At 51.4% G+C, this 14,740-nt stretch overlaps 1 protein-coding gene across 1 annotated transcript in view; it reads right to left on the bottom strand.

Annotated features, from left to right (window-relative positions):
- LOC144828325 (speriolin-like protein) overlaps positions 1–12,717 on the bottom strand; it is a 68,877-nt gene extending 56,160 nt beyond the window's left edge. Inside the window, exon 1 of the mRNA XM_078686434.1 lies at positions 12,406–12,717. Within this exon, the coding sequence (XP_078542560.1) occupies positions 12,406–12,613 (208 nt within the window). The 5' untranslated portion in view covers positions 12,614–12,717. The remainder of the gene's footprint in view (positions 1–12,405) is intronic.
- Positions 12,718–14,740: the final 2,023 nt, after the last annotated feature.

The following is a 14,740-nucleotide window of genomic DNA, read 5'->3' as shown; positions in this document are numbered from 1 at the left end:
CTCTCATGATATAAACCCCTCGTTCTCTCGTGACATGAACCCCTCACTCTCATATACCTCTTACAAACAGCTTGCTCTGTTCTCTGTCTAGTTCTTGTTCTGTCTAGTTCTCGTTCTCATTGTATGTGGCCCTCATTCTCTCATGGTTTGAGGCCCTCTTATTGCATGTACCCTGCTCTCATGATATAAACCCCTCATTCTCTCGTGACATGCACCCCTCACTCATATACCTCTTACAAACAGCTTCCTCTGTTCTCTCATTGTCTGGTCCTTATTATACAGGGCTCTCATTCTCTCACGGTTTGAGGCCCTCTTATTGCATGTACCCTGCTCGCATGATATGAACCCCTCATTCTCTCATGACATGCACCCCTCACTCATATACCTCTTACACACAGCTTCCTCTGTTCTCTCATTGTCTGGTCCTTATTATACAGGGCTCTCATTCTATCACGTCTTGAGACCCTCTCTCACTGTATGCACCCTGCTCTCATGATATAAACCCCTCATTCTCTCGTGACATGAACCCCTCACTCTCATATACCTCTTACAAACAGTTTGCTCTCTGTTCTCTGTCTAGTTCTCGTTCTGTCTAGTTCTCGTTCTCATTGTATGTGGCCCTCATTCTCTCATGGTTTGAGGCCCTCTTATTGCATGTACCCTGCTCTCATGATATGAACCCCTCATTCTCTCGTGACATGAACCCCTCACTCTCATATACCTCTTACAAACAGCTTGCTCTGTTCTCTGTCTAGTTCTTGTTCTGTCTAGTTCTCGTTCTCATTGTATGTGGCCCTCATTCTCTCATGGTTTGAGGCCCTCTTATTGCATGTACCCTGCTCTCATGATATGAACCCCTCATTCTCTCGTGACATGAACCCCTCACTCATATACCTCTTACACACAGCTTCCTCTCCGTTCTCCAATTGTCTGGTCCTTATTATACAGGGCTCTCATTCCATCACGTCTTGAGACCCTCTTTCACTGTATGTACCCTGCTCTCATGATATAACCCCCTCATTTGCTCGTAACATGAACCCCTCACTCTCATATACCTCTTACAAACAGCTTGCTCTGTTCTCTGTCTAGTTCTTGTTCTGTCTAGTTCTCGTTCTCATTGTATGTGGCCCTCATTCTCTCACGGTTTGAGGCCCTCTTATTGCATGTACCCTGCTCTCATGATATAAACCCCTCATTCTCTCGTGACATGAACCCCTCACTCTCATATACCTCTTACAAACAGCTTACTCTGTTCTCTGTCTAGTTCTTGTTCTGTCTAGTTCTCGTTCTCATTGTATGTGGCCCTCATTCTCTCATGGTTTGAGGCCCTCTTATTGCATGTACCCTGCTCTCATGATATGAACCCCTCATTCTCTCGTGACATGAACCCCTCACTCTCATATACCTCTTACAAACAGCTTGCTCTGTTCTCTGTCTAGTTCTTGTTCTGTCTAGTTCTCGTTCTCATTGTATGTGGCCCTCATTCTCTCATGGTTTGAGGCCCTCTTATTGCATGTACCCTGCTCTCATGATATGAACCCCTCATTCTCTCGTGACATGAACCCCTCACTCTCATATACCTCTTACAAACAGCTTGCTCTGTTCTCTGTCTAGTTCTTGTTCTGTCTAGTTCTCGTTCTCATTGTATGTGGCCCTCATTCTCTCATGGTTTGAGGCCCTCTTATTGCATGTACCCTGCTCTCATGATATAAACCCCTCATTCTCTCGTGACATGAACCCCTCACTCTCATATACCTCTTACAAACAGCTTGCTCTGTTCTCTGTCTAGTTCTCGTTCTGTCTAGTTCTCGTTCTCATTGTATGTGGCCCTCATTCTCTCACGGTTTGAGGCCCTCTTATTAAATGTACCCTGCTCTCATGATATAACCCCCTCATTTGCTCGTGACATGAACCCCTCACTCTCATATACCTCTTACAAACAGCTTGCTCTGTTCTCTGTCTAGTTCTTGTTCTGTCTAGTTCTCGTTCTCATTGTATGTGGCCCTCATTCTCTCATGGTTTGAGGCCCTCTTATTGCATGTACCCTGCTCTCATGATATAAACCCCTCATTCTCTCGTGACATGAACCCCTCACTCTCATATACCTCTTACAAACAGCTTGCTCTGTTCTCTGTCTAGTTCTTGTTCTGTCTAGTTCTCGTTCTCATTGTATGTGGCCCTCATTCTCTCATGGTTTGAGGCCCTCTTATTGCATGTACCCTGCTCTCATGATATAAACCCCTCATTCTCTCGTGACATGAACCCCTCACTCTCATATACCTCTTACACACAGCTTCCTCGCTGTTCTCTCATTGTCTGGTCCTTATTATACAGGGCTCTCATTCTATCACGTCTTGAGACCCTCTCTCACTGTATGTACCCTGCTCTCATGATATAAACCCCTCATTCTCTCGTGGCATGAACCCCTCACTCTCATATACCTCTTACAAACAGCTTGCTCTGTTCTCTGTCTAGTTCTCGTTCTGTCTAGTTCTCGTTCTCATTGTATGTGGCCCTCATTATCTCATGGTTTGAGGCCCTCTTATTGCATGTACCCTGCTCTCATGATATAAACCCCTCATTCTCTCGTGACATGAACCCCTCACTCATATACCTCTTACAAACAGCTTCCTCTGTTCTCTCATTGTCTGGTCCTTATTATACAGGGCTCTCATTCTATCACGTCTTGAGACCCTCTTATTGAATGTACCCTGCTCGCATGATATGAACCCCTCATTCTCTCATGACATGCACCCCTCACTCATATACCTCTTACAAACAGCTTGCTCTGTTCTCTGTCTAGTTCTTGTTCTGTCTAGTTCTCGTTCTCATTGTATGTGGCCCTCATTCTCTCACGGTTTGAGGCCCTCTTATTGCATGTACCCTGCTCGCATAATATGAACCCCTCATTCTCTCGTGACATGAACCCCTCACTCATATACCTCTTACACACAGTTTCCTCTCTGTTCTCTAATTCTCTGGTCCTTATTATACAGGGCTCTCATTCCATCACGTCTTGAGACCCTCTCTCACTGTATGTACCCTGCTCTCATGATATAAACCCCTCATTCTCTCGTGACATGAACCCCTCACTCTCATATACCTCTTACAAACAGCTTGCTCTGTTCTCTGTCTAGTTCTTGTTCTGTCTAGTTCTCGTTCTCATTGTATGTGGCCCTCATTCTCTCACGGTTTGAGGCCCTCTTATTGCATGTACCCTGCTCTCGTGATATAAACCCCTCATTTGCTCGTGATATGCACCCCTCACTCTCATATACCTCTTACACACAGCTTCCTCTCTGTTCTCTAATTCTCTGGTCCTTATTATACAGGGCTCTCATTCCATCACGTCTTGAGACCCTCTCTCACTGTAGGTACCCTGCTCTCATGATATAAACCCCTCATTCTCTCGTGACATGAACCCCTCACTCTCATATACCTCTTACAAACAGCTTGCTCTGTTCTGTCTAGTTCTCGTTCTGTCTAGTTCTCGTTCTCATTGTATGTGGCCCTCATTCTCTCACGGTTTGAGGCCCTCTTATTGCATGTACCCTGCTCTCATGATATGAACCCCTCATTCTCTCGTGACATGAACCCCTCACTCTCATATACCTCTTACAAACAGCTTGCTCTGTTCTCTGTCTAGTTCTTGTTCTGTCTAGTTCTCGTTCTCATTGTATGTGGCCCTCATTCTCTCACGGTTTGAGGCCCTCTTATTGCATGTACCCTGCTCTCATGATATAAATCCCTCATTCTCTCGTGACATGAACCCCTCACTCTCATATACCTCTTACAAACAGCTTGCTCTGTTCTCTGTCTAGTTCTTGTTCTGTCTAGTTCTCGTTCTCATTGTATGTGGCCCTCATTCTCTCACGGTTTGAGGCCCTCTTATTGCATGTACCCTGCTCTCATGATATGAACCCCTCATTCTCTCGTGACATGCACTCTCATACACCTTACACACAGCTTGCTCTCTGTTCTGTCTAGTTCTCGTTCTGTCTAGTTCTCGTTCTCATTGTATGTGGCCCTCATTCTCTCACGGTTTGAGGCCCTCTTATTGCATGTACCCTGCTCTCATGATATGAACCCCTCATTCTCTCGTGACATGCACTCTCATACACCTTACACACAGCTTGTTCTCTGTTCTCGGTCTAGTTCTCGTTCTGTCTAGTTCTCGTTCTCATTGTATGTGGCCCTCATTCTCTCATGGTTTGAGGCCCTCTTATTGCATGTACCCTGCTCGCATGATATAAACCCCTCATTCTCTTGTGACATGCACTCTCATACACCTTACACACAGCTTGCTCTCTGTTCTCTGTCTAGTTCTCGTTCTCATTGTATGTAGCCCTCATTCTCTCACGGTTTGAGGCCCTTATTGTATGTGCCCTGCTGTCATGATATAAACCCCTCATTCTCATATACCTCTTACACACAGCTCCATCTGTTCTCCGATTGTATGTGGCCCTCATGCTCTCATGTCTTTAGACCCTCTCTCAGTATGCACCCTGCTCAACCCCTCATTCTCTCGTGGCATGTACTCTCATATACCTCTTACACGCAGCTTCCTCTCTGTTCTCTCACTGTCTGGTCCTTATTATACAGGGCTCTCATTATCTTACGTCTTGAGACCCTCTCTTACTGTATGCACCCTCCTCTCATGATAGGCACCCCTCATTCTCATATATCTCTTACACACAACTTCAATCAATCAGGCCGAACTTGTAGAGCGCTGCTTATCACATGGGAGGGTGTCCAGGCGCTAGGCTGCAATTTTCAGTCGAAAAGCCAAGTCTCAAGTCCACTCCTGAAGTGGGTCAGTGAGGGTGCAGTGTGAAGGTAGAGAGGGAGGTTTGTTCCAGGCTCTGGCTGTGAGGTGGGAGAAGGAGCGTCCTCTTGAGTCACAGTGATGGATGTGTGCTACCTGTGTGAGGGCTAGGTAAGCTGAGCAGAAATTCCCGGGAGGTCGATGGAACTGCAGTAAGTGATTAAACTATTCCGGTCCTTGGTCGTGGAGGGCTTTTTAGGCGTGGGTTAGAAACTTGAATTGGCATCTCTTTCAGCTCTTTCGGGTGCTGAGTGATTATGGGTACTCCTGGGAAGGTTGAGGATGAGTCTGGACACTGTGTTCGGGATACTCTGGAGTCTTTGCAGGAGTTTGGTGGTGGTGCTTGCGTAGAGTGCATTGCCATAATCCAGTCGGCTGGTGAAGAGGGTTTGCGTCTACAGTTTTCCTGGTGCTGGTTGGGAGCCACTTGAAAACCTTATGGAGCATTCGAAATGCGTGGAAGCAGGTAGAAGAGACTGCGTTGACCAGACATTTCATGGAGAGTTCGCTGTCCATGATAATGCTGAGGTTGCTGGCGTCATCTTTCGGCGTAGGGGTAGGACCAAGCTTTGCCGGCCACCAAGAGTCATTCCATAGGGCAGTGTCTTGTCTTGTCCATGTTGAGCTTCAGGCAGTTGTTCTTCATCCAGGCCGAGAAGGTCTTCATACAGTGGTGAAAGTTAGTCTTCGTCGAGGTGGGGTCTGCTGAGAGTGAGAGGATGAGCTGGGTGTCGAAGTAGGAGATGTGGTGGAATCTGACAATGTATGCGTGTGGTGTTTTGTACATGTTGAAGAGGGTAGGGCTGAGGGATGAGCCTTGGGTTACACCACAGATGATGTGTTTGGGATGTGAGGTGAAGGGGGAGGCAGATCCTCTGGGTGCGCCCCTTGAGAAAGGATACCATCCACCTGAGTGCATAGTCTGATTCCAGTCTGACTTAGTCGGTCAATGAATGTGTGGTGGGAGACGTGTCGAAGACTCCAGGGAGGTCAAGCAGGATCATGGCGGCTGATTCTCCTCCGTCGAGTAGGGTGCGAGTGTTGTCCATTGCGGTAATAAGGGATGTCTCTGTGCTCTGATTGGCCCTGAAATCTGATTAAGAAGAGTCCAGTCGGTTGTTTCTCTCCAGGTGTTCAGTGAGTTGGAGGTTAATGGCTTTCATCAGGATTTTGACGGCGAACGGAAGCAGAGATGGGGCGGTAGTTCTGGAGCTCACAGGGGTCTGCCAAAGGTTTCTTGAGGAGTCTCTATTCAGCATGTTTCCAGGCTGTGGCAGTGGTTATGGAGGCATTGAAGATGGTGGCGAGCCGGTGGCTGATCATTTTTCCCAAGGTTGAAATGCTGGTGAAGGGTATGGGGCGGCGGGTGCTGAGCTATTCCCATGCAGTGAGTGGGTGTTCAGCAAAAGTGGTCAATGTGACGCGGAGGATGGTGGAGGGTTGGGGATCGAAGTTTTTATAGATGGTTGCTATCTTGTTGTGGAAGTGATCAGAGATGGCATCACAGAGCTCCTGTGAGGAGGTAAGTCGCGTTTTTGGTGGCTGACGTGCAGGCGAACTCTCTGATGATGGTGAGGAGTTTGTTGGTTTGGTTGGCGCTGGTTTCGATCCGGAGGGTTAGTGCCTCCTTTTTTTGAGCTTTGAGCTGGCAGTCGTTGAGGGCTGATTCGTGGGTGGCTCGGTCGGTGTAGTTCTTACTGCTGCATCTTCTTCTCGCCAGATGTTTGCATTTGTGCTTCGATTGAATGAGTTCCGGGGTGTACCAGCTGGTTCGTTTGGTGGGTCTGTACAATCTGGCTGGTTTGTTGGGAGCGACTAGGTTGTCGGCATCAGTGGTCCATGTGCTGAGGTTCTCTACTGCCTGGTCCAGATTGGCGGTCATGTTCAGCAGTGTGATGCTGAAGGAGTCGGTCCATTGCTGCTGAGAAACCTTGGTCCAGCTGTGGTAGGGAGCGCTGTGGGGGTTAGGGGCAGGGCAGGGAGGTTCGACAAAGGGGAAGAGTACAATGGAGTGGTTCGACCAAGTGATTTTGGAGATGTGGCTTTATCCAATTCTGTTGCTTGACATGAATATGGGGTCCAGCATGTGTCCTGCTTTGTGTGTGGGACCGGTTTTACCATCTGTTTGAGGCTGACGTTGTCCAGTCTTTCCAGGAGGAATGGTGGAGTTGGTGTCAGAGGAGTCGTCCAGGAGTAAGTTGAGGTCTCCCAGGAAGACGTAGTGTTCTGATTCAACGGCGAGCAGGGAGATGAATTCAGCGATGGTGTTGCTGAGGCCAGTCTGTGGTCCTGGCGGTCTGTACGTAAGGGTGCCTTTGATGATGGTTCTGTCATTGATGCCGAGCTAGAAATTCAAGTGTTCCATAATCGTATTGGTTTTGTCATCGGTGATGGTGGAGGAGATTTATTCTTTGTGAGCGATGGCGATGCCACCTCCGTGTCTGATGGTGCGGTTGCTGTATTTTGGACCTAAAATTAGCTGGTCCTGAATTAATCTGACTCGCAAATGCGAGCGGTCGAGTGAATTTTTCGAGCCCTGTGGACTTCAGTGGCATATTTGGGGAGTGATCTGGCATTTATCAGGAGGCAGAGAGTTGTGCTGGGGAGATTTATTTCAGCTGTTGAGGCGGTGGTTTCTTCGATAGCAATGGGTCCTGTGGTGGCGCAAGACCAGCAGTGGAAGCAGGAGAAAGGCCCCTCTGTAGAGTGAGGTGATGTGAGGCACCAGTTGTTTCGTCTGGGGTTTGCCGTACAGAGATCAGCAGCAGAGTATCTGGTGGTGTGCGGGGGCAGGGTTCCTGGTGCTGGGCGCAGCCCAAGCGCGGAGTGGCGCAGAAGAGCTTGCCTTTGGCGTGCCTACTTACATAGTCCAGCGGGTGGAAAGGGTGAGGGTTGGGAAAAACCTGCGGGAGCTGGATCCGGGCAGCAAATGGCAGGAGCGAGCGGGCCTGGCAATGGGTAACGAGGCAGGAATAAAACGTAATAAATAAACTAAAGCTAATAGAGACCCAGACAAACATTACCCCAGCTAAACACCAAAACACAAACCCCTTACAAGGGTACTTATAGGGCGGCGGGCTATTTGGCAGCAGGTAACAGGGTCAAACTGGTGGCTGCAGAGAAGGAGGGCTAGATGCCTTGTCAGGGGGGGCCCAGGCGACTGAAGCAGCGAGAGGAGAGCGGCTGGCGCATCTCTGTTCTCTTATTGTCTGGTCCTCATTGTATGTCTGCTTTCATTCTTTCACGTCATGAGATCCGCTCTCACTGTATATACACCCTGCTCTCATGATAGAAACCTCTCATTCTCTCAAGACAGGCACCCCTCACTCTCATATACCTCTACAGCTTCCGCTCTGTTCTCTCATTGTATCATACATACAATGTGTATGTATCCCTCATTCTCGTGGCTTGCACTCTCACTCTCCTATACCCCGTACACTCGCCTGCATCTCTTTCTTTCATAGTGTTGTCACTGTTTGTGGGTCTCATTCACACAGATTGACCCCACGCCCCTTCACTCTCACATTAAGGGCCACAGATTGCCTGGTGCCTTGAACCCCTTCCCTTTCAAGGGCCTCCTACACAGATCTGCACTCGGTCCATTTTGATGCTCCCTTCCTTATCGGATTGTAATGCGGACCCCCTTGGTTACCTCACCCTGACGCCCAGTTGACCTTTTGTGCCCCCTTCTCTGCGCTTGTGCCGACTGTATCACAAGCCCCCCTAGGTTCCACTTCAACCATGGCTGTTCCTGTACTGCATCCCTCCCCCGCCCCTCTTGAATGAACCCAAATCTGCCCTCACCCTCATTCAGCCCTGAGCTCCATGTCTGGCTAAACTAAACTGCTGCACCCCTCCCAGCGGGGCATCGTTCCATGTGCCCCCTCGTGTATCCCTGGCACCGCAGTCAGTGGCCGTGCGAAGGGGCGTGGCTACAGGGCTGCCTGTGACGTCACTTCCTGCCAGGCGAGGCCGCGGTTCCAGAACCTTCACCTACTGTTCAAATGTACAAAAGCACTGACTGCACGATGTTGCACGTCACTGGCAGTGGGAGCCAAAACCTGGGCTCAGGGGGGCTTCAGGGACAAAACCCTGGGCTGAGGGGCCTTCAGGGACAAAACCCTGGGCTGAGGGGGCCTTCAGGGACAAAACCTGGGCTCAGGGGGGCTTCAGGGACAAAACCCTGGGCTGAGGGGGCCTTCAGGGGCAAAACCTGGGCTCAGGGGGGCTTCAGGGACAAAACCCTGGGCTGAGGGGGCCTTCAGGGGCAAAACCTGGGCTCAGGGGGGCTTCAGGGACAAAACCCTGGGCTGAGGGGGCCTTCAGGGACAAAACCCTAGGCTCAGGGGGCCTGGAGGGCCAAAACATGGGCTAAGTGGGCCTTCAGGGACAAAACCCTGGGCACAGGGGGCCTGTAGGGCCAAAACCTGGGCTAAGGGGGCCTTCAGGGACAAAACCCTGGACACATGAGGCCTCGTAGGGACAAAACATGGGCTAAGGGGGCCTGGAGGGCCAAGACCTGGGCTAAGGGGGCCTTCAGTGACAAAACCCTGGGCATAGGGGGCCTGTAGGGCCAAAACCTTGGCTAAGGGGGCCAACAGTGACAAAACCCTGGGCATAGGGGGCCTGTAGGGCCAAAACCTGGGCTAAGGGGGCCTTCAGGGAAAAAACCCTGGGCACAGGGGGCCTTGTAGGGACAAAACATGGACTAAGGGGGCCTGGAGGGCCAAAACCTGGGCTAAGAGGGCGTTCAGGGACAAAACTCTGGGCACAGGGGGCTTGGAGAGCCAAAACCTGGGCTGAGGGGACCTTCAGGGACAAAACCCTGGGCACAGGGGGCCTGTAGGGCCAAAACCTGGGCTAAGGGGGTCTTCAGGGACAAAACCCTGGGCACAGGGGGCCTTGTAGGGACAAAACATGGGCTAAGGGGGCCTGGAGGGCCAAAACCTGGGCTAAGGGCCCTTCAGGGACAAACCCTGGGCACAGGGGGCCTTGTAGGGCCAAAACCTGGGCTAAGGGGGCCTTCAGTGACAAAACCCTGGGCATAGGGGGCCTGTAGGGCCACAACCTGGGCTAAGGGGACCTTCAGGGCCAAAACCCTGGCACAGGGAGTCTGTAGGGCCAAAACCTGGGCTAAGGGGGCCTTCAGGGACAAAACCCTGGGCACAGGGAGTCTGTAGGGCCAAAACCTGGGCTAAGGGGGCCTTCAGGGACAAAACCCTGAGCACAGGGGGCCTGTAGTGCCACAACCTGGGCTAAGGGGGCCTTCAGGGAGAAAACCTGGGTTACGGGTGTCTTCAGGGACAAAGCCCTGATTAAAGAGGTTCTGCAAAATACCATTAGATACTCAAAGACAATACATAAAATACCATTGGATACTCAAAGGAGGTCATAAAATACAATTAGATACTGAAGAACACTCATAAAATACCACTGGATACTCAAAGACCATTCGTAAAATACAACTGGATACTTAAAAGACCGTCATACCATTGGATACTCAAAGACCATCCATAAAATACGATTGGATACTCAAAGGCTATCTATAAATTACTATTGGATACTCAAAGACCGTCCATAAAATACCATTGAATCCTCAAAGACCATCCATAAAATACCACTGGATACTCAAAGACCATCCATAAAATACCATTAGATACTCAAAGGCTATCTAAAAATGACCATTGGATACTCAAAGGCTATCTAAAAATTACCATTGTATGCTGTAAGGGAGTCCATAAAATACCATTGGATAGTGAAAGATCTTCCATAAAATACCATTGAATGCTCAAAGACCATCCATAAAATACCATTGGATACTCAAAGACCATCCATAAAATACCAGTGGATACTCAAAGGCTATCTATAAATTACCATTGGATACTCAAAAAGAGTCCATAAAATACCATTTGGATACTCAAAGACTGTCTTATCATTGGATACTTAAAGACTGTCCATAAAATACCATTGAATACTCAAAGACTGTTCATATAATACCACTGGATACTCAAAGACCGTACGTAAAATACCACTGGATATTCAAAGCCCGTCCATAAAATACCATTGGATACTCAAAGACCATCCATAAAATACCATTGTATAAAGACCGCCCATGAAATACCATTGATTACAGACCGACCATAAAATATTTTGATTGCTCAAAACACCACCCTTGACTTAAAAACAATCTTTTAAATATTCCATGATGGCCAATCGATTCCCTGCAAATGTAATCAATTAGTGTTTTGGATGAGGGCACTAAACAAGATCATACCCTTGTCAGAGCACACTGAACAGAATGATGCATCCATTTTCTAACAGATACTGATGGCCTACTGCCCACGGTTGTCATGTCAGTACATTGTGGCCTGTGTGATCTTCATACTCGTGGCACAAGCTTTATGGTCATGGGGCATTGGGCCCCATATGTGATTTGTAGTGTGTGCTTGGAACACAATTGGCTTCTTTGTAACGCATTATAAAATACACCAGACATGTGTAGTTGCTTTGGGAACCTAAAGTTGAATGTGTTGGTTAAATGCAGAATCTACTAATCATGTGATTTCACTGTCATCAGTGGGTCTGATATCCTTCATGGTTTCCCATTTGGGGGGGTTTGAATGTTCCTCAAGTTTTACAAAGAGGTGTGGAATCAGGGTGCTTATGTTATGTACATATTTTTTTTTAAACTTTATTTATGGATTTTCATACATGAACAATAGAAACATAGTCGTTCACTGTCACTTTCCACACACAAAGCAATACATATGCAAGGATGTACAAGTGTGCCAAATAGCTTGATAACCAAAAAGTCCTGTCTGACCTCAAAAAGCAAAGTCACATAATCGCTGTATTGGTTATGTTATATTTACTTGTATAGTGCACTAATCACCCAAGAGGGCATGCAGACATTTTTCAAGAGACAGTCATGAAAAAGGAGACCATGTGTAGCATCTGAGGTTCAGCTCCATGGTGACCACCAAGTGATGATGTAACTCCCTTTGTGAAGGCATAAGCCATGAAGGGCAGCATATGCATGGTACTTAGACACCACCCTTGGTAGCATGGCCTGCCAGTGAAAGGGAGGGGGGGGTACCCTCTCCTTACACACATTGTTGCATGGGGCCTGGTGTACCACTTGAGGGATAGAGGGGGCCCTCACTCTTCGTCCTATTGTTCTGTGGGGGATTCTCTCATAGTGCCCTCACAAGGGGTCTATTGGGTTCTATGGAGGACCCCGTTGTAGTGCCCCACAGGGTACCCATGGTGTTCTAAGGGGACCCCCTGGCAGTGCCCATGGGGGTGGGATTACCCATGGTGTTCTATGGAGACCCCTGGCAGTGCCCCATGGGGGGGGGGGGGGAGTACCCATTGAGTTCTAAGGAGACCCCTGGCAGTGCCCCATGGGGGGGGGGCGCACCTATGGTGGTGTTCTATGGAGCCCTCTGGCAGTGCCCACGGGGGGGGGGGCACCTATGACGGTGTTCCATGGAGCCCCCCCGGCCGCGCCCACGGTGGGGGGCACCTATGACGCTGTTCGATGGAACCCCCCCGGCCGCGCCCCCGGGGCTCGCACTCACCCTTGCCGCAGTGGCCCTCCTTGTCCTTGTGCTCCTTGCCCGGCGGGCTGAGCGTGCGCACGCGGCTCTCGTGGTCGCGCAGGGTGAAGCGCAGCTCCAGGTTCTCCTGCATCAGGCCCACCATCTTGCGCAGCTCGCCGTTCTCCGTCAGCAGGCGCACGTTCTCCACGTGCAGGGACTCCACCTCGTGGCTCTGCAGTAGCTCCATGTCCGTCCGTCCGTCCGTCCGTCTCTCGGCTCCTGCGACTCCCTCGGCTCCTGCGGCGGCTTGGCTGCTGCTGCGGCGTCCGCGGCTGGAAGCAAGTGATGGCGGCGGGGCCCCGCGCGCACCTCTTATACCGGCCCCGCGCCGTCACGCGCCCATTGTTACCCGCGCGCGTGCAACAGAGGCCGGTCACCCGGGCAACGGCGCCGCGCGGCCTAGACCAGGCCCCTTCGCCCCCAACCGACACCCCGAAAAAAACACGGGGGCCCTCACCGGGAAGAGCGGCCCCAGGGGTGGGGGCGGGCGCTAACTCCCCGTACAGGGGTGCCCTCGGCCCTGGGGGGCTGGTGACGATGGACTCATGGCAAAGTGCGCCCCCCAAAGCTGGCCATGCGAGGCACAGTCACAACAGGGACCTCCCCGGGTGTGGACACTTCCCCCAGCTCTGGGGTGCCCTTGTGCCTCTTATACCGAAAGCAGGGCCTACCCCGACACAAGGGTCTCTAATGGCACGAGGGCTCCCAGCTCTGGGTCACCTGTTGCTGCCACTGCACGCGCAGACCCACCAAGGCCTGGGGTCCCCTGCCACTGCACCTGTAGGACCACCCTGACCCAGACATGAGGTCACCTGCCACTGCACCTGTAGGTCCATTCAGACCCAGACATGAGGTCACCTGCCACTGCACCTGTAGATCCACCAAGGCATGGAGTCACCTGCCACTGCACCTGTAGATCCACCACGGCCTGGGGTCACCTGACACTGCACCTGTAGGTCCACCAAGGCCTGCAGTCACCTGACACTGCACCTGTAGGTCCACCAAGGCCTGGAGTCACCTGACACTGCACCTGTAGATCCACCACGGCCTGGGGTCACCTGCCACTGCACCTGTAGATCCACCAAGGCCTGGAGTCACCTGTAGGTCCACCAAGGCCTGCAGTCACCTGCCACTGCACCTGTAAGTCCATCCAGACCCAGACATGAGGTCACCTGCCACTGCACCTGTAGGTCCATCCAGACCCAGACATGAGGTCACCTGCCACTGCACCTGTAGGTCCACCAAGGCCTGGAGTCACCTGCCACTGCACCTGTAGACCCACCCAGACATGGGGTCATCTGACACTGCACGTGCAGGTCACAAAGACATGGGGTCACCTGTCACTGCACCTGTAGATCCACCAAGGCCTGGAGTCACCTGCCACTGCACCTGTAGATCCACCAAGGCTTGGAGTCACCTGCCACAGCACGCGCACATCCACCAAGGCCTGGGGTCACCTGCCACTGCACCTGTAGGACCACCCAGACATAGGGTCACCCGCCACTGCACCTGTAGGACCACCCAGACCCAGACATGAGGTCACCTGCCACTGCACCTGTAGGTCCATCCAGACCCAGACATGAGGTCACCTGCCACAGCACCTGTAGGTCCATCCAGACCCAGACATGAGGTCACCTGCCACAGCACCTGTAGATCCCCAAGGCCTGGAGTCACCTTCCACTGCACCTGTAGGTCCACCCAGGCCTGGGGTCACCTGCCACTGCACGTGCAGGTCACCAAGACACGGGGTCACCTGCCACTGCAGGTCCACCAAGACATGGGGTCACCTGCCACTGCACCTGTAGATCCACCCAGACATGGGGTCACCTGCCACTGCACCTGTAGGTCCACCCAGACATGGGGTCACCTGCCACTGCACCTGTAGGTCCACGCAGACATGGGGTCACCTGCCACTGCACCTGTAGGTCCACCCAGACATGGGGTCACCTGCCACTGTACCTGTAGATCCACGCAGATATGCGGTCACCTGCCACTGCACGTACCGGTCCACCCAGACATGGGGTCACCTGCCACTGCACCTGTAGGTCCACCCAGACATGGGGTCACCTGCCACTGCACCTGTAGGTCCACGCAGACATGGGGTCACCTGCCACTGCACCTGTAGGTCCACCCAGACATGGGGTCACCTGCCACTGTACCTGTAGATCCACGCAGATATGCGGTCACCTGCCACTGCACGTACCGGTCCACCCAGACATGGGGTCACCTGCCACTGCACCTGTAGGTCCACCCAGACATGGGGTCACATGCCACTGCACCTGTAGGTCCACCCAGACATGGGGTCACCTGCCAC

The sequence above is a fragment of the Lissotriton helveticus genome, chromosome 4_1 (assembly GCF_964261635.1).
Source record: "Lissotriton helveticus chromosome 4_1, aLisHel1.1, whole genome shotgun sequence".
NCBI lineage: Eukaryota > Metazoa > Chordata > Amphibia > Caudata > Salamandridae > Lissotriton > Lissotriton helveticus.
This window is presented reverse-complemented; position numbering and strand designations above follow the sequence as displayed.